Source organism: Onychostoma macrolepis, chromosome 03 (genome assembly GCF_012432095.1).
Source record: "Onychostoma macrolepis isolate SWU-2019 chromosome 03, ASM1243209v1, whole genome shotgun sequence".
Taxonomy (NCBI): Eukaryota; Metazoa; Chordata; class Actinopteri; order Cypriniformes; family Cyprinidae; genus Onychostoma; species Onychostoma macrolepis.
This window is the reverse complement of record NC_081157.1, coordinates 36761475-36782077: the sequence shown is the minus strand read 5'-3', so window position 1 is coordinate 36782077 and position 20603 is coordinate 36761475. Positions and strand designations below refer to the sequence as shown.

General features: G+C 36.9%; 3 protein-coding genes across 4 annotated transcripts; 1 reads left to right on the top strand and 2 right to left on the bottom strand.

Annotated features, from left to right (window-relative positions):
• Positions 1 to 639: 639 nt before the first annotated feature.
• On the bottom strand, positions 640 to 6901 carry zgc:153292 (uncharacterized protein LOC100003014 homolog). 2 transcript variants are annotated; one of them, XM_058768520.1, is made up of 13 exons: positions 6721 to 6901; positions 5078 to 5276; positions 4908 to 4934; positions 4345 to 4412; positions 4145 to 4244; positions 3989 to 4060; positions 3788 to 3862; positions 3383 to 3622; positions 2790 to 2896; positions 2538 to 2703; positions 1635 to 1722; positions 1498 to 1541; positions 640 to 1366 (listed from the first exon to the last, which is right to left on the bottom strand). In XM_058768520.1, exons 1-12 carry the CDS (start codon positions 6807 to 6809, stop codon positions 1510 to 1512), a joined length of 1263 nt encoding a protein of 420 aa, XP_058624503.1. In that variant the 5' UTR covers positions 6810 to 6901; the 3' UTR covers positions 640 to 1366; positions 1498 to 1509. The 2 variants fall into 2 exon arrangements, with proteins under 2 accessions (XP_058624503.1, XP_058624502.1); XM_058768519.1 differs by lacking the exon at positions 6721 to 6901 and adding an exon at positions 5445 to 5615.
• A 960-nt stretch (positions 6902 to 7861) lies between these two features.
• On the top strand, positions 7862 to 11018 carry si:dkey-66i24.8 (gastrula zinc finger protein XlCGF57.1). Its single transcript, XM_058770279.1, has 2 exons — positions 7862 to 8135; positions 8317 to 11018. The coding sequence occupies exons 1-2, from the start codon at positions 8060 to 8062 to the stop codon at positions 9594 to 9596; spliced, it is 1356 nt and encodes a 451-aa protein (XP_058626262.1). The 5' UTR covers positions 7862 to 8059; the 3' UTR covers positions 9597 to 11018.
• Positions 11019 to 13668: 2650 nt separating this feature from the next.
• arl6ip1 (ADP-ribosylation factor-like 6 interacting protein 1) lies at positions 13669 to 20046 on the bottom strand. Its single transcript, XM_058771869.1, has 6 exons — positions 19887 to 20046; positions 18867 to 19000; positions 16990 to 17109; positions 16300 to 16417; positions 15177 to 15261; positions 13669 to 14536 (listed from the first exon to the last, which is right to left on the bottom strand). The coding sequence occupies exons 1-6, from the start codon at positions 19920 to 19922 to the stop codon at positions 14418 to 14420; spliced, it is 612 nt and encodes a 203-aa protein (XP_058627852.1). The 5' UTR covers positions 19923 to 20046; the 3' UTR covers positions 13669 to 14417.
• Positions 20047 to 20603: the final 557 nt, after the last annotated feature.

Below are 20603 nucleotides of genomic sequence, written 5' to 3'. Positions count from 1 at the left end.
TTTTAAATGAAAAGTTTAATGTACAGTTTTGGCTATTTCTGTGAAAAGTAATTCTAGTGCATGTCGTATGCGAATGCACTGTATGGCGCGGCTTTAACAATTGTTTTCACTGGGATTACTTACTGGCCAAATTTGTGCATTTGAACGGTGCACATTGTAGAATGCATCTGGGACTGCGTGGCTTCCAAATGTGACCCTGGACCACAAAACCAGTCTCAAGTCGCTGGGGTATATTTGTAGTAATAGCCAACGATACATTGTATGGGTCAATATTATGAATTTTTTTCTTTTATGCCAAAAATCATTTGGATATCAATTAAAGATCATGTTCCATGAAGATGTTAATTTCCTACCGTAAATATGTCAAAACTTAATTTTTGATTAGTAATATTCATTGCTAAGTTCTTCATTTGGACAACTTTAAAGGTGATTTTCCAAATATTTTGAACCCTCAGATTTTCATATAGTTGTATCTCCGCCAAATATTGTCCGATCCTAACAAATACATCATTGGAAAGCTTATTTATTCAGCTTTCAGATGATGTATAAATCTCAATTTCTAAAAATTGAGCCTTATGACTGGTTTTGTGTTGGCCTGTATGTAAATACATATACGAAATACACAAAGACACGGCACCATCAGGAATATGAACAGTTTATTCTGAGCAAAACCTTGTGACGGAATAAACTCCCTTACGAAGATTAACCATGGTTTTACTATAGTAAAAGTACAGTAACCATGTTTTTTTTTTTTTTTGGCTTATTACCATTTGTATAATCAAAGTTTTACAATAAATACTATGGTTAAACTATGGTTAGTGTAGCAAATCCATGGTTAATTTGTGGTTGCCATAGTTTATTTATAGTAACCATGTTTTTTTTCATTTGTAGTAAAACCATGGTTAATTTTCGTAAGGGCTTTGATGTTGAGACAATATTATAAAAGGTTTATTTGAAAAGAAAAAACACATTAATCATGCACACTTCATTTCAGGCTACCACAACATCCTTTAGGATTGCCTGCAACTCACAGGAGTATTTGTGGATTTATTAACATTAGATTATCTATTGCTGGCTCAATCGTTATTTAAAAATACTACAAATGACTAAAGAAAACCATGTCTCTTCCCACTCCTTTCCAAGTATTTTCTTTTACAGTTAGTACTACTCTCTTTAATACCTTTAATGGTATGTACTCACAATGCTGCAAACAATTTCAATATGAAAATCACAAATAACATCTCAGTCTGGGTCTCTATGACTTTAACGGCTCATTATTTTTCATCCTTCGCCCAAGCAGTCTGTACTGCGCCTCTTCCTCACTGGACCTTCAGTTTGAAGTCACACACCGGTTACAACAGGCACACTAACAACAGAGGAAACAAAATACCCTGTTGGTTTAGTAGCAGCAATTTTTTTTTTTTTTTTATGAAACTGAATGACAAGGTACAACAATCTCTCTATGCAGTAAAAACAGAACTGTTCATTCACACTTACCTGTTTTTTGTTTTATGAAATGACAATGCAGTCTGCTGATTCTCCTGTGTTGACAAAAGTTGAATGATAATGACCACAGATGTGAAGGAAAAGACGACAGGTAAACTGAGATTTGGATACGAGATGATCACACTCACGGAAAATTCGTTTTAGTGCCTCAATTTCTTTTAAAGGGTTTGGTTTCTGGATTTTGAAGGTGTATTTTGCAAGGTCATCTTCACTGAGCTTGATTTGGACAAAAACAAAACACTCAAATTTAATAATATACTTTATGCATACACTACCATTCAAAAGTCTGAGGTCATTAAGATATTTCTCGAAATAAATTAATACTCTTATACAGCAAAAAGTGACCCTGGACCACAAAACCAGTCTTAAGTTGCTGGGGTATATTTGTAGCAATAACCAAAAATACATTGTATGGGTCAAAATTATAGATTTTTCTTTTATGCCCAAAATCATTAGGATATTAAGTAAAGATCATGTTCCATGAAGATATTTTGTAAATTTCCTACTGTAAATATATCAATTTAATTTTTGATTAGTAATATGCATTGCTAAGAACTTCATTTGGACAACTTTAAAGGCGATTTTCTCAATATTTTGATTTTTTTGCACCCTCAGATTCCAGATTTTCAAATAGTTGTATCTCAGCCAAATATTGTCCTATCCTAACAAACCATACATCAATGGAAAGCTTATTTAATTTCGAAAAATTTACCCTTATGACTGGTTTTGTGGTCCAGGGTCACATATAAGAGTGATTTCTGAAGGATCATGGGACACTGAAAACTGTAACAGCTGCTGAAAATTCAGCTTTGTCATCACAGAAATAATTTACATATGAAAATACATACGGTTTTTGATGAGTATTAAATACTTCTTAAAAAAAAAAAAAAAAAAAGAATCACGAAAGGAAATTTTACTGCATTTGTCCATATCTATACAAAAAGCAATTCCGCTGCTGATTCTTGACAATCATAACCAACAACACAATGGTTTTGGGCTGAACAAAGCTGCTGCAATATCACAATACATACTGGCTGATCTCTGGGTGATGTATAAGGTTTAGTTCCCTCACTGCGATGGAGTGACAGAGGTCTGTGTTTGGTTTCTGGATGCACGCTGCAGTTGAAGCGCAGCACGCTGACAGGCAAATGAACATGCCAACTGTCTGGATACTTCTTTACCAGATTTTCCACCATACTGTAAAGAAACCATCCCATCGTTTTTTCAAAATAACTCTATGCTCTGTAATATTGTGATTTAAATCCAAACAATTCTAAACTCACTTAACAATGTGGTATTGTGTGTGAGGCTCAAGCTGCGAAGCCTGGTGATGCCGAGAGACGAGGGAGTTGTCCTTTATCATCAGAATATTATTGAGTGCTCTGTTAACCTTGACAAAAGAAAGCAAAAAGGGTAAATATCAAAAATTAAACTCTATTGAGACATTTAAATAACGTTTCAGCACATTTAAATGAATAAAAATACAATTATAAATAATTAAACCTGCACTAATTGCTCTGACATCATCCATTATGCCATGGTCTGTCTGAATACTCGATTCTGATTGGCTGGCAGGTGTTGATTAAATTCGTTGAACTGCACAGGTAGTTCCAGGTCAGTTTAATCACGTTCTATATTAATGCGCTTCCTATAAACATCGGTAACCATAGTAACATACAGTTACAGTTGAATAGTAATACAGACGAAAATAACCGTCATTTTTATCGTTCCCGTCAAATATTGCAGCCCAGATATTATTAACATCTTTAATATGTAAATGCTGCGCGTCGGGTGGTTCTTCGCTTCCATGTCGTGCATTCATATCGTTTAATGCACAGCTAGACGTTGATTATCCCTTACGTGAACCATGACTTACCGTTCTGACCTGAATCCCTCTAGCACCCCAAGGTGTGAGAAATCCCAGAGGAAACCCGTATCGGGAAATGGCATCACACATAAGCAGGGCAATGGAATCAGAATTAGGCTTTTCTGATGGAAAGATTTCAATCCACTTGGTGTAATAATCACAGATGACCACGATGTGGCTAAAGGGGCCTTTGCTTTCTTGAAAAGGCCCTGTTATATCTATACTCAGCCATTGCCATCTCTCTGTCACCTGGATGGAAAAATTAAGATCAAAGAATATCAAAAGTTACCGGTTTAAATGACATTTCACTTTCATAACTATTATGGCTACTATTTCATGTCTTCACACAGAAATTACCGCTGTGATACAGGACAAAAAAAAAAAAAAAAAAGGACAAATCTGTAAAAGGCATACCCGGATAAACTGAGTGTTTGGATTTTCAGGTGTTTCAAGAGGTGCATCATCATAGGCAACATCATTTCCGGGATCCTGCACATACATACAAAGAATAAAATTAAAAAACAATGCTAAAACACCATTCAGGAGGCTATTTTCAGATCTGTAGGGCTGAAGTTTATACATTTACAGACTGTAATAATGTAAAGGTCTACATACACTAGCATCATCTTCATCAGCCTCGTCATCAGCCTCTTCATCAACCTCCGAAAGCTTCATCCAGTGAAAGCTCTGTGAAAACACACTGACTGGTGTATAATGTACAAGTGTATAACATGCTCTACAAAAGACAGACAAAAATCAACAACTATTAACCTGTGGTTTGCAGTAGTCATCGTGGAAGCTGCCAGCATGCAAGTGGCCAAGGCTGGAACCATCAGAATCCACAGGCACACGAACAAACTTCCCCTCAAGCCTATCAAACCCATGAATAAGAGATAAGTAGTGAGACAACTAGAGAAAATTACTCATTTGGCAAAAATTTTTAAAAATACACTGGCTAACAAACACATTACCGTGGTGTTACTGGTGCTGACACTGGTGTTGGTTTTGGTTTGATAGGCACTTCAACTGGCTTACGATTCTGAAAAATGCAAAACAAATGAATAATGCGTTTAGAAATAAACTTTCTAATACAGCTTTAAAACAAAACATTTGCATGTTCACAGTTCGTTAATTGGTATCATTACAAGTGTTTTATTTATTTATCTATTTTTAAATTACTCAAGTTTACATTTCCATGATTAATTATTAGCTTTATATCAAATCATGAACCCCCTGCAATTCACTCACACACTCAAAACAGTTCAGGAAACCCTGCAGCAGTGCATGAAAACCACTGAATCCTAAATCAAAGGTTAATAAATAATCAAACGTTTAGTTTATTAATATTACCATAAACTGCATAAGACCTATACTACACAAAATATTTACATGACAGAGGCTGAAAAGGAAAGCCAGCAATTCTGGATTATTTGGAAATGCCTTGATGTAAAGAACCACTGCTTTCTGGAAATGTATTTACTAAAATATTTACTTGATATGATGAGGAGTGATTCATCTAAACTCCCATACATACCAGAGATCGTCTCTTGACAGCTGGCACCTGTGTGTGGACATTTAAAAATAAAAATCATGAAAAGAACACATGGATTATAAGCAGAAACGGAAAAAAAAATTATAATAAAAAGGGATATTTACATACAAGTCAAACATTTTAAAGACATGCATAAAACTGTTCTGACTTGCCTTCCACTGCAGATGTTTTGGGAAATTAAAGATAGTCGGGACAGCATTTTTGCGCAGTCGTTTGTGACTGCCCACTTGTTCAAAGCAGTCCTTCTCAAAATGATCCGAGCACAGGACTGAGTTTCCAGTTGGCCACCAGTTCTGCCATCTCATCCGACGGAGCCACTCTCTCACTCTCAAGCCGTCAGCTAGCGGGAATCTGGATGAGACACACACACACAAGTGTGTTTATACATGCATCACAAAAACATAATGCTGGACAAATATGCGTGCATTTAAATATACATTACATAACGTTAGGAGGTTATTTGGAGGGGGGGGTTGTTTGAAACTTTACGAACGTGAGACATATAAATACACAACTTACTTGTGAAAAGAAAACTCGCCCCTGTTGTATGGCTCTTTATACTCTCTATCTGAACGCTTCTTGCACTTATAGGCCGAACACACTGGCATTTCTTATTCAATTTCAGTGCAATGCAATGCTAAACACACATCTTATTTTGTATTTCCGGAAACTGTTCTTCTGGTGGGATTCAATGGCAGATTGAACACTGGGAGTACTGCCACCTAATGGACACTTATAATCATCTCCGTTGCGATGGAGCCCCGTCTGTTCTGCTTGTTTGCACATTTCTCTGACCCTCCTTATTTTCCAGCTCTGATTGCAGTATAAACAAACAGTATTATTGATAAACCCCCAGTGGTGCCTCAACAACACATCAGTGCTTCAGTGAAACGTTTATTTATTTATTTAAGTTAACGAATCGTTCTCGGTCACTTAAAAGCAAAAATTTAAATTCTGTCATCATTTATTGACCCTCATGTAATTCAAAACGCATTACCTTTTTGTTCAAGTCTTGACAGAAACTTCTCAGGTTTCATTAAAATGTCTTAACTTGTATTGTCTAATGGGTTTGGACATAAGGGTGCGACTGAGTAAATGACAAAATGTTCATTTCTGACTTTTGAACTATTAAGTCTAATTCTGAATGTCTGAAATGTAACGACATTAAGTCTTTATTTAGACTACTGTTGTCTGTTTCTATAGTTTGATGAAGCCAAGGTTACAAAAATGATAACTCACCTACCTGTATTCATGAAATTTTAAATACAATACCAAAAGAGGTTACAAAAAGATTTGAGTTGTCAAAGACTTGTGTTTTAAATAAATAGTTTGAGTGAATGACTCACTAATAGTACAAACAGACATTTGTCGCCGTGTCCAGATAACATGCGAAAAGAATCAGTAAATGAATCATTTTGGTTCAAAAGATTCGATTCACTGGAATAAATGAAGCCCTACCGCTACACACCACACAGAACAGCTCCTCAAAAATACCACACAACACACACAAACACGTTATGATGACAACAGTACCCTAAATGATTACATTTACAATACTTTAGAGTTTGTAACTGCATTTGTTGATTACACACACACACACACACACACACACACATAAGAACAAACATACAAATACGTCTGTAAATGTGTGTTGGCAAAGCTGTAGCATGTCTGATTAGCAGCTACACAATATTAAAACATCTGTCATACATGTGTGTATGTTTTGATTAGGGGACTAATACATCTGAGGATTACATGAAACTTGCAACACTTGCAACAAACATCTAAAACTTACGTGTGAAAAGAAAAGTCGCCCCTTTTGTATGCCTCTTTATATGATCCATCAGAGCGATTCTTGCACTTATAAGCTGAACAAACGGGCATTTTTCTAACAGAATGTGTTACTGCTCCATTCAATTTCACCAATTTCGTCGCACAGGGCAACTGCAGTAAGCCACTGTGACTGTTTTGTATTTCCGGATGCTGTTATTCACTGAGAGACCTGTTACCGCCATCTACAGGACACTATTTGTTACTGCAGCCGGTTTCACGAACGACACTCTAGTCTAGTCTATGCTAAAAAGTGTGGAAGGTTTTGGAAAGACATTGACTTTATTGATCGATCGATTGATTGATTGATTGATTGATTGATTGATAGTTCGATCGATTGATTGATTGATTGATTGATTGATTCATTCATTCATTCATTTATCTGAAAGGAAACGAGAGCACTGTGCATTAATTTTATAATTATTTTATTTTTTATTTTGGTGCAATTGAACATTCTTGTTAAAAAATAATAAATCAATTTAAATTATCATAATTATCTTTTAATTAAAAAAAAAGATAATTATGTTGAATTTAAAATATGATATAGGCCTATTATAAATGTACTTTAATAAAAAACCTTTCACTTATTTTAAAATAGAAATAGGTCACCTTCATACTTCAGTATCAATAAGCATTAACAACGCAAAAATGACTATAAATTATTGTAAAGCCTTTTTTATCATGAATATTCTTATGTTTATTTCAGTATTTGATTTGCTATAATTGCTGATTTTTAATGTTGCCTTTGATTCATTGGTTCATCAGAATGTTGCATTTAAATAATTGATATATTTATCTACTTACTACTTACATATTTACTTACAAAACCGAATTACATGTCAAACTACTAAGCACATATGATTTTCACAGCTTTGTTATTTATAGATTTTAAAAGGTCTGTATTGTTTAAAACAAATTTCAAATATTTTATTGTTTTACTAAAAAGATAAATAAATAAATAGGCTACAAGAAGGGAAAAAGGATAAAGAAGAAAAGTTTTTCTTCATTCATTTTGATCCTCCATCCTCCAGTCCAGTTAGTGGCAGCAATGCGTCAAAAGGTGGCTTGACAACATTACAAGAATAAGACAAATACAACAACGCAACCCAGTAAACGACAGGTTATGTCCCTGGATACTGATTTCAAAACACAAATTTTACCATCAGACGTCTTTTGAGTTCATAGCAGAAAGACAAATAAGATTTAAAATTAAATTCAGTAAAACGCTAGAAATATTGGCGTTATCCTTGTTATATTAGCGCAATAAGGAGCAATATATATCGAGGTGATATGCAACTTTAAAGATGATGTTTATTAAAGAGGAGAATGATGACACATCTGATCCAGAACCCTGCAGAACAGAAAATGAGCACCAAGAAGGTTGGTGTCTATTTTTTATTATTATTATTACGGTATTATTATTTTAATTGTTGTGGTGCATTGATGTAACCAGTTAGAGCTTGTTAGATCTAACAATATGATGAAAAAAAAAAGGAATCTCTGTTCTTTCCTGTTTTTCCTGCTTGTGTTGGTTTTTAATAATTCATTGTTGTCATTTCAGGCCTGATGGAGGTGAAAGAAGAAAGTCAAATTCTGAATGAAATGGAGGAGAAACGTCAGCATCACAAAGCTCATGATGTCCTCGCTGGAGAAAAATCATTGATTTGCTCCCAAACTGGAAAAAACAATTTCTCACAAAGCAGCACTCAGACAACAGCCAAAAAGCCTTTCACCTGCTCTCTGTGTGGAAAGCAGTGTGCCCACAGAGGCCACCTGAACGATCACATGCTAACTCACACCGGAGAGAAGCCGTTCTCTTGCCCTCAGTGTGGAAAGAGATTCTCGCGCAGAAGAAGCCTCAACGATCACATACTAATTCACAACGAAGAGAAGCGTTTCGTCTGTCCTCAGTGCGGAAAGGGTTACAAACGCAACGAACACTTTCGGAGTCACTTACTAAGTCACGATGGAGGCAAACCCTTCACCTGCTCACAGTGTGGAAAGAGTTTCAGTTATAAACGAACCCTTAACGATCACATCAAAATTCACACCGGAGAGTGTCTTCACACGTGCCTTCAGTGTGGAAAAAGTTTCCTGAATAAAGGACACCTTAAGGATCACTTAAAAATCCACACTGGAGAGCGACCTTTCGCTTGCCCTCAGTGTGGAAAGAGCTTCATCAGTAAACAAAACGTTACCTCTCACATGAGAATTCACACAGAGGAGAAGCCTTTTAAATGCCTTCAGTGTGGAAAGGGTTTTGCATGGGCAAGCTGTCTGAAAATCCACATGCGCCACTCTCACTCTGAAGAAAGAGAGTTTACCTGCGAGCACTGCAATAAAACATTTGTTTTAGAGTCTTACCTAAAGAGGCACTTGAAAATTCATCAAAACGAGAAGCCTTTCGTCTGTTCGGTTTGCGGGAAAAGTTTTTTATGGCTGCTGTGTTTCAAAGCGCACCAGAAAATTCACGAGGGTGTGAAAACGCATGTGTGCTCAGAGTGTGGCAGAGCCTTTGCTACAGCCGATTATTTGATAAAACACCATAAAATCCATTTGGGAGAGCGGCCGTACGTGTGCTTATATTGCGGAAAGAGTTTCACTAAGAAAGCAAACCTGGTAGATCATGTAAGACTGCATACTGGAGAGAAGCCGTACACCTGCGCTCAGTGTGGAAACAGTTTCACCTCAAGAAAAGGTCTGAGCTATCACAGAGAAAAGCATTGTTCTAAAAGCGTGCCAAAGTCATGTTCAGTTGAAATCCAGATAGTGTCGGATATGCCTAAAGATTGCGTTTCTACCAAACAAGCAATTACATCTACAACCTTTAGTGGTGAATAAGCTCTCATCCAATGTAAATGGCAGCAGAAAGTTTGTGCATCTAGCACTTAATTTTAAATGAAAATTTAAGGGAAGGAAATAAAACGGAAAACTAAGGGAGTGAGAGTGGAGTCTGGAAAACTACATATTTTATAATACATAAATGTAAATGTAGACCTTATGTAGCTCCGCCCCTTTTCAGCGCTGCACTCATTGTCTTCTGTCTTCCATTTTTATTTCCACAGTGTGAAGGTCAGGTTGTATGCATTTCTGAATGAACTGTTCGTTTTAAAATCTACTGACGTTTCTAATGACATCTGCTTCAAACATTACAATGCACATGATAACTTTCATTAAATCTACAACAAGTAAATCCACTACACCAAGCTAATTACTCTTTAACAGTGATGAGTGATGATAGACTCCTTATTTTTCAACATGGAAGTAAGCCTTTTTCTGTGAATGTGCGAGACTTCCGGTTTCCGAAAAAACAACATGCAGTAAACTGTAAAACTGTGTGCACTACAAACCAGTGTGTTCATAATTATGATAATACATTAAAATAATATGGTAAGACACGCCAGTTTGTGATATCAAGCAGCAAAACGAGCTGTTTTGTACAGCTAAAAATAGCTGGACGCGAACGACATCGAAACCCAGACACATTACATTTACAATAAATTAAATTGTGTTTCATTAACATCTACACCAACCCTAAACCTACCCTTTACAATAATGCAAAAACAGTAATTGTTGTACAGTGTGAAAAAAATTACACTATATTGATGTGCGCATGCCCAGTAGCCACAGCTGTATCCCATCTGGCCTTAACCCGCTCTTACCAGAAAAATAAGGTGGTATACAGCTACTGCAGAAGGTTCAAAGACTGAATTCTGAAGATGGCTGTGCACTTGCTTCTGACGCATAAGCTTTATAGTATATTTAGAGAGGGTCAAGCATGTATAGACACCTAGAGGAATAGCCTACATTAAAAAAAAAAAAAGCATTTTTGTATTTTTTAATTAATGTTTCTTTTTTTTAATGAATTTTATTCCGAAGAAAAATTGTCCTGGTCAAAAATGTGTACAATTTTTGTTGATGATTCAATCAAGCAAATTCAAAGATCTAGCTAGCTGTATAGAAAATAATATACTGTGCATTAAAATGGGATTTTAAAGCATGTAAGAAACCAAAATAAATGAAACATGCAATTTGAATGTGACTTTCTTTTTGTATACTTTGATTTTATTCCTTTCACAATTTGATTTTTTCCCTTAATTTTGTGTTTTTATTTTGGTGCTAGACTTTATGGAACGAAACATTTAAATATAAATATATAAAATTAACATATTTACAAAATATGATTACTCATACTCTTTGGCATGCTACACAGAATTGCTCATTGTGTTTGTAAATGTTTACTGTACTGTAATAAAAACAATTGAATGAAGAGTATCATGTGTCTGCCTCATGCTAACAGTTGTAGGTGGTGGTAGTGCGCTATTTAAGTTTGCCAGCTGCTAACAAACTAACAAAAAGAAGCAGTCTCAAATATCATCGGCGCCTCTATCACCCAGCACAGGAATTCCCATTCAGGAAGCCTGAAAATGCATGAAAGAAATGATTGATTTAGTCAGTGTTGAAGAAGTTGACTGGTCTGCAGAAAGCCAATTAAGTCCTAATCCAAGCTGAACACCTCTGGTGTGACTTTAAATGCAGATCTTGAGCCAAAAACTCTTTACCAAACACCAATGACTTGTACATATGGGTACAGTCATTTTAGACACTTCCAAAACTGTTGCAACAGAGATGGAAATACAATTTTTAAATACATGAATTACGTTTCCATCTTTGTTGCCACAGTTTTGGAAGTGCCTTTTTCTGTTCTAAAGAAGGGGGTGTCCCAATACGTTTGTCCATATAGTGTATGTACAAGTCATTGGTGTTTGGTAAAAAGTTTTTGGCTTTCTGCAGACCAGTCAACTTCTTCCACACTGACTAAATCAATCATTTCTTTTTGAACCTTGCCTTATACACAGAGGCATTGTCATGTAAGATTAGAAAAGTGTCCAAACTGTTGCTTTAAAATTAGAAGCACACAATTCCCTAGAATATCATTATATGCTTGAACATTAAGATTTGTTCTCATGGAAATTACTAAAGTAGTCAAACCTGTTCATTAGAAGGGGGTGACCCAATACTTTTGGCAATATAGTGTATTTTTGAGAACCATTCAAACACGTCAAATGTGTTTTTTGGCATGGTTAATTGTGTAAAACTTGTTAGGATATGTCCTAGAATTTATTAGCCTATTCTTCTTCATAACATTTCCCCCGCTTTTAGACACTTTTAGGTTATTATTATTATTTTAAATATTGAGAATATTATCGACACGTTAACAGCCTACGTTCTTTTGCTTGTACTTTCAGATAAAAGTCTTGTTTTGGCGTTGCTACCAGCGCCCATTGCGAAACAGCAGGATCACAAGGCGGAGAGCGAAAATACCGTGGTTTTCAAATTCGTTTTATAGAGTCGTGTCATCTCTAAGGAGAACTGCAGTTCTGTCTTTGGGATGTGGTGAAGGCAATCATCAGATGACCTCAAACAAAGAGCGTCCCACCTGCACACCGACACCGTGCGCACGGGGCAAACGGCCAATGCATCAAAGCACACTGACTCTTGGCGATCAGACTAAACCCATTTATTCTACAACACACGCAGAGGTAAGGCTTAACATTGCATAATTGCATCTTTTTTTTCTTTTCTCAACAAGGCCCCTCGGAAGAACAAAAGCGCATTAGGAGCTTAAAACATTACACGTATAATGCATAGTCTTAGCAATTCAAGAGTAATTAAAAATGAGCCATTTTGTTCCATGAATGAATACTTGCTCACTTCACAAGGGCAAAAAATGTTCTGGGGTTATATGTGCATCACTTGTTGAACACAGTAGACAAATTAAATAAAGTCTGAAATGTGTGATTTCGAGTGTAATTCATACAAGTCAAATACTGCAAGAGATAGATCATAATATTGCATTCATAATGCTATTATTTCATCATTTTATATCTGAGAACTTTGCCACTAATAAGGCCACTTGAAAGTATAAAACTAAAATAATTTTGCTGACAGGAACTAACGTTGCAATTCTGTTTCATAAAAGAGTTTTTCTGGGAGAGACCTCGACGGTCGAGATCCATGTTATTCCTCTCAGCACGATGGAAAGATGGACCTCAGTCACATCCGTGTTTCACGAGGACAGACACACTCCAGAGATGTACATGGACCAAAGGACATCATACCAGTAAGTCTGAAGTGTTTTGTCTGTTTTTAATGCAGTAGCACATCTTCACAGTAGGTGGCTACTGACTTAAACCTACTGAGTATGTGAAAATATTAAAATCATAAATACATGTCTATAAATAAACCACTTTGAAGTACCTAATTATTACTAAGGATGTTATGTATGTGTACAGCATTGCATCCTACACCAAGTGGGGATGCAGAACAGGACACAGAACCGTGAGGGGTTTGTGATGAAAGAGGTCACCAACCCGGCTGAGGCCACACTGTACCAGACAACATATCAAACTGTGCACTGCACCTCTTCCAAAAGATATCAAACAAATGAAGCACGCGGACAGCCAGTCCCCTGGCACAGGCATAATATTATCACAGGTAATTTAGCCATTGCTTATGCACACAAAAGGGTGTTCAGTGAAACTCACTTCGTTTGTGTTGCAGTATGCAAGTGACTCTCATAAATGACCATGCAACGAGCCATTTTGGTATTTTGGGTTACAGGACAGGAGAAGGCAGCAGCTGGGCCTGGGCAGGTCAGAAGACGGTCTGGGGAGAGCATTCTGTGGGCAGCTCGCCGTTGGGAGATGCACAGTGACTCTTTTCGTTTGTACTAAACATGGTGCCAATAAACAACTAATAAAACATACTCAAAATGACTCGAGACACTTCATTGTGCTGCTTAGAACTCATTTTCTCCATCTAGTACTATATACACATTTTATTTCAGCTTTATCACTAAAAGTGATTTTTAATAGTTTTAGTTGACAATAACAATGATTTGGGGAAAAAATAGTTTTGAATCAGTTTATTGTTGTGCTGAACACACTCAAACACAAAATGACAGTTAAAAGAACAAGGAGAGAAGACAAACTTAAGACAAGCCAGTAGAAACAAAGAAATACAAGGAGAGAAAATGAACATGTATATACAGCCCAGCAACAGGTGTTGGATTGGGAAGTGGCTAGAGCTAGAGGACAGTAATGAGGTCCACACAGCACTAGTACAGCAGTACGGGTCTAAGCTCCCCTACACAAACACTCCAGTTCTGTTTTTCCAGTGCAATTTTCAGAACAGTGCAGAAATGCATGTTTCCAAGCCATCGGAGGAAGAAGACTTCTGATGATGTGTTCTGTGCATCTAATTAGCTAAAGTAAATGTTCGGTAGTTGCTTCATCAATTTAAAAATGAATTAGAAGAAATTAAACGCTCTTTATATTTTGCACAGACTTAACACATTTACTATGACATGCAAATATACATGATGTAAAACGGCTGAAATGAACGTAACATTTCAGTGTTGGGGAAAAAAAAAAGAAATACTTCTGATGGAAAACAAATGTATAATTTGAAGTGAAACCTAAAAACAAAACTTACATAAGAACCTCAAGAGATATCTGCGTACATTTAAGCCGTTTTCTAGATGTTACTTTTTACTATCAGCTCAGGCTTTACATTGGTCTGTTGAGATCTGACGTTGAGCGGGGCAGATGACAATTTTTAACACTTAAATTTATCAGATTTTCACTTGAGCCTAATCTTTCACTCATTCTTCTTCTCCTTCTGTTTAAGAAGTTTGTTGATCTCCCTCTTGGCCATGCCAGCATATTTGGTGATGATGCCATGCTGGTTAAGGCCAGGCAAAAGCAGAAGGAAACTCACTGTGGATAAAAAACAGAAAATGAGTGGACAATCACTAATACAATAGCCCTGTGAAGGTATGAACCCGCCACAGACACTGAATAAAGGTACTGCTCATTTTTTACAGTTCTAAATTACTGTCCCCCACGAGGCGATTTGTTCTATATATCATAAAATGATTCTGAATGATTGGAATCTTCATATTTTTAAAAAGTACCATTTTCTTCATAATGGATATAACACTTTCATAACAGATGCAAAATGACTTCAGAATATTTCACATAATTGGTATAAAGAGATTTAACAAACTTTGTGTGCAGGGAGGGTAAGTGGCAGCGTATTTCTGGATTGAAACTGTGGCTTTCCATGACCTAAATACAATGACCTCTTTGTTGCGCAGCCTAGTCACTGTTTGCATGAGCTAAGCTTTGATAAAGGACAGTGACTTCTCTACAGTTTGCACACTGTGGCGTGTCATAGATTCATAGATCTTATGACCTTTTTTCCGGCTAGTAAATCGCAATGCATTTGTGATGCAAGAGGCAGGACATGAGCAGCGCATTGCTCTAATGTTATACTCCAGCCTTTCATCAAAGGGGATTTCTTCAAGCAGTTTGCTTAACTTGGTAAACTTTTAGCCCATATAAACAGCGTACATACCGATCAGGTAGGTGAGGAAGAGGTTATGCACTTGTTGTCCGATCCAGGCCACAGCCACAAGACTGCTGATGACGGAGAGAAAATACTGTAGAGAAGTAAAACAAACGTGTTACAAGGAGTACACAAAGGAGAAGTCTATTTTCTACTGAAGTAACAATAATATACACAAATGCTTTCAATTGCACAAACTATTTGGTTTGAACAACATCCGATCAATAAATTTATATTTACTGATCACTGCATAGACAGCAACACAACTACCACATTCAAGGCCCAGAAAGGTAGAATGGACCTCAACAAAAGAGTTCAATAGTCCATGTGACATCAGTGGTTCAACCGTAATGTTATGAAGCTACAAGAATACTTTTTGTGTGCAAAGAAAATAAAAAATCACTTTCAGCAATTTTTTTCTCTTCTGCGTCATTCTCCACCTCCATTCACAAGAGCACTACGATGCATGAGACCAAAAATATCTTAATGTGTGTTCCAAAGAAGAACGAAGTAACACCATGAGGGTGAGTAATTAATGACAGATTTTTAACTATCACTTCAAGATAGTTTGAAAATGTGGATTCTTTGAGGGAAAGAAACAGCTCTGCTCTGGCTATTTTCTGAACTATTTCCATTTGCCAAATTGAGCAAAACAGATGATACTGACAATAGTGTCTAAAATTGACCAAAATTAAAATTATACTTAATATCACATTTGCAGTTGTACAGATAGTGAAAAGCAGCACTCTTGCTCAAGTGATATTGCTAAACTACATAATGAAATAAACATAAATAAGACAAAAACCCACAAAGGGTCATTTTTTGCCCTCATATCTTGAATTTCATGCTCATATAACTGCATTATAATAAGCTACATCATGCATTTTTTCAGGATTATAAACATTACATAAAAATGTTTTCGTAGGGACTCAAGTGCCCCTTAATTATGTATAAGTAGAGCTGTGCACTAGGGCTAGGCTCATGTTTGTTTGTCTGTTCTAACTGCTGAGCAACAGTGATAAAGCCAACTTAGTGGTGTGAAATGGCAGCTTGCTCCGAGTGTGAAATGCTTATGAGTCACAAGTGAATTCAAAAGACATAAAACAAGGAAGGTGCTGTCAAATGAGCATACCATTTTTGGCTTTTCTTCCTTCAGGGCAAACAGACGTTTCCACCATCCAAGCACGCGGCGCTGAGTCTTCACAAGGTTCCCACAGATCTCATGGAAACGCTGCTGCTGTTCTGTGGTCCTGTGCAGGAACAAAATAGTGCTCAGAAAACATACAATAAACAATGTCTTTATGGGTAACACAAACACATCATAAATGTTCACTTATAAACTAAGAGGGAATCTGTTTCCATTTCTGCTTAGCCATTGCATTTTATTTCTGGGCATAAAACATGACCATATTGAAGGCTTAAAGCTTAGAGCCACAGGAAGCTGCCAGATACTAAAATAAATGCCAGGGGTCTGATCTCGACTCGCTCTGCAGAATGTGAAGTGCATAGCAAGACCTCTCACTGCAGAGTGGAGATCCGCTGAGTCAAACCAACACTGTGCCTGACACTGGACACTCAGCAGCAACTGCAACCTGTCACTCAAAGACACCAGAGACCCCGGCTCCTGAACTAGAGCAAGGGAAGTTGCCAGGGGAGACAGAGCAAGAACATACATGCTGTGCAAATACCTATGTCTCTTCCCGGAGGATCTGAAGTGCTCTGAAGAGAAACATGCTATTTGATTAACCTCGCTAGTAGATGAAGAGATTGTTACTTTAGAGCCTGTGGCCAAAAGCAGGATTACTGTCGTCCCTTCACTCACCATTTGTTAGAACCAAAAACACGGGGGGCAAGAGTGGGCACCAAGTAATCAGCCAGGCACAGGATCATGACAGTGCAGGACAGACCAGTAAGCACAGAGGGGTCCAAGAAGTAGATTAGCCTGCCAATGAAAAAACAGGTCATAAACGCTTGCACTCATTTCACTTTTTGATGACTATGCAAATTGTCACAGTAAAAAACAGAGTGACAGACGATTAGTTCATAGAACAGGATGTTTCTTAAAGTAAAAGGAGGAAGAGTAAAAAGGAAGTCATTCTTCTTTAAAAGACATCACTATTAAGAATTTCCTTTTAATCTTTTTTTTTTAAAGCTGAAGCATCGTAGGGTGCTTTCACACTTGATTGGATTGCTCTTTTGCTTTAGACCATCTACAAATGTTAAATCTTAAAATAAAATGTTAAGGTTACTACCACATCTTTCTGAAGAAGAAGAAAAAAAATAAAAATAAAAAAGTGCAACGATTGATATATAGTTTACTTATAGTTATTTTCAAAGCTTCAATGTACTGTCATTATAAAAGAACTTCTTTATTATTTAAAGCTGCAGTCTGTAACTTTTTTTTTTTGGTTAAAAATGATCCGAAATCAATATTTGAGCAATTACATAACCAGCCAGTGTTCAAAACTATCGCCTTACTTTAGCCCGATTCACAACGGTTAGCTTATAATAATGTTTTCTAATTTGAGTGGTACGGGTAGGTTTTCACAGTAGCCCCTCACTGCAGAACACTAGATCCAGGGGGCATGGTTGTATCCACATCTAGGGGTGGAGACTTGTAGGTTTAGGGGTGTAGATGGGTGGGTTTAAGGATCAGGGGGTGGAGACGGGTAGGTTTAGGTAAATGTAAGGTGGGAGGAGTTGGATCTGGATCCAACCACGTCCCCTGGATCTTGTGTTCTGCAGTGAGGACCATCTCGGTTTTCGCAGGAAATTCGAGCATGCACTGCGTCATTACATCACATCTGTAAACAAAGAAGTTGTCCCGGCTAGTAGGTCATCGCATGTGAGGATCCTGCAGGTGGCGGATCATTTATAGCCTTTTCTTACAGCAGCTGGAATAATTAAATGTATAATTTCATAATATTCCAGTTTTAAATGTGCTGCTGATTACAGATAGCCTGGGATTACACAAGATTTCTTTTTTAAAGAAAACCAGTTCGATGGGAGCATAGTTTGCTTTTTGGGTTAAAAGAATTTATTAATATGAAATTTGAATGGCATGACAATTACTGTACAGAAATTGAGATCTACACGCTAATACACACTATACTCATAGTCACGCAATGCTAATGTTGTTAACATTGAGAATAAAGTATAATAATAATAACATGCACGGTTTGATGTGATACGAGCTAACCGATCGTTAAGATTTAATTTAAGAGCCGTGCCAGAGCACAACCCACGCAAGCAAGATAATTCTGCAATTCCAGGTTTTCAAACAGAGATGGCGACAAAGAGGCAAAACTTACGGACTGCAGCTTTAATTCTAACAATTAAGTTCTTGTTAAAAACTAACCAAAATTAAAAGTTATTTGGTTATAATTTCCACACAGGAGAGACTTGGTGTTGTTTCAAAACAAAAGGAAATATATCGGCATTGGCCAAAATGAGTTGAAAAATGTTGGTATATCTGCAAAAATCCAATAGCGCGCATCCCTCCTGGCAACATTATTCTAAATTCAAAAACAGTATTCTATTCTTCCAGAACGTAGCAATAATTCCACTGGAATTAATGACAAGAAAAAACTATTAAATACTTTAAGGACTTCAGCTTTCAATGTTTAGCCTTATCTGATTAACTGAAGTGAAAGATTAGGCCTTTAGTCAATAAGTAGCCCTAATGCACCGCAGACTCACATGAACAGGATTGTGGTGGCGCCCACTAATATTGCTGGGTACCACGGCTTCTCCCAGCGCAGGACCTGATCTCCAGCCAGGATCACCTCTCCCCATGCTTGCAGCTGCTCTTCCAGCTGACTCGTCTCTTGAGCCTAAAGAAGTGCTTTTAGTCAGTAACAGTGTCAAAACAATGAGTTCTCTTACGACAGATGACATGGCATTATAGGAAATTGTACAATGGGAGTGTCATGAAATCACGGGATGGGCACATCCAGCTGGAATGTCAAGAATGTTAAATGGACACCAACATAAATCATCATCTTACCAGGGATATCTTTTAGTTGTTAGCATATACGAAGTAAAAGAGGAGAACATAAATGGCTTTAAAGACAGCGACTGTGAAATCTTGTGTTCAAACCAGCAGGCCGTATTTAAAGGGTCTGCCTGGTTACTTCCTTTATCACGTAAAACTGTTAGTAGTTACAATTTTAAAGTGTATTTTAAAAGGCTAAAGCATAAACGTCAACCACAGATCTTGGTGGCTTTACAACTAACGTAACGTTAATCTCTTAAAAAAAAAATTGCAGGCTAGGATGTAACGTAAAGACTTTCGTCAAGCTTATCTCCAGCAACGCTCATACAAATTTTAAGTTACACATATTTATCAAAAGCAAATACTTGTTTAAAACGTAATATATTAAATATGTAACACACAAATCCATTATCCATAAAATCATTTAGTAAGACGCTAGATATATAGAGTAATCCGTTTCGTTAGCACCGAATTAGTTAGCCTGCTAACATCTTATCACGCAGTTCACATCCGTGGCGTTTACCTTCTATTCGGTGTTTTCACAGGACCAACATTTACAATATTAAACAGATTAAGCTTTGTGGTGTCCTGTTATGCCTTTGTTTAATCGGTTTAAGATTGTGACAGAAGTAGAAGCCCGCGTAGCATATTGCTAAAGAGGACAATATATTCATTTCGACAGCAGGCGAACTGCCTGTAAGACTGAACATTAACAGACCACTTACCAACAGATTTGCACTTTTATTATCGCCCTCAGCCATGGTTTATTTTGGTGTATTTCAGAAATTGTGTTGCTCGGAGAGCACGATTATATGAACGCGCCTCCCCTGTACTGCGGCAGTCTGTCAACCGACCGTTATTTTCAGGATGTTTTTATCTGAAACTCGGGACACAAGGACTCATGGGAAATGTAGTTCACTTACAAGGGAAACCCGTTCACAAATATGGTACAGTGCGGGGCCTAAAATGATAAAGAAATTTCCCCCAACAAATGAGCAGTGAAAGGTGCTTAAACTCTAATAGCTGAAACGCTTAAAAGGGTTGAAAATGTACAAATCAAGCTGTGGGCTCAGAAATGATCTAGTTTGGAATAGACATTTGCCCTAAATGAAAAGAAAAACAAAAATCCCATATTTTACCATAACTTGGGTAACACGGTTGAATGGCTGAGCTTAAAAAACGCATTACGTACAAACTACAAAATGTGTAAAAATTGGAGAAAACAAAGGGAGAAAGCTAAGTGCAGCCACAACATGGGATGGGGCTAAATGTTAGTTTCGGTAAATTAATATAGCTTATAGTTTTAAACTATTAATTTACTATTTTAATATATAATATAGCTTGCAGTTGTAATAATATAGCTGTCACTACAATTGAATATTTCAATATACTTTCAAAATAGTGTTTCATTTTAAAACAATCGAGGAGGTCAAATCCAAGCT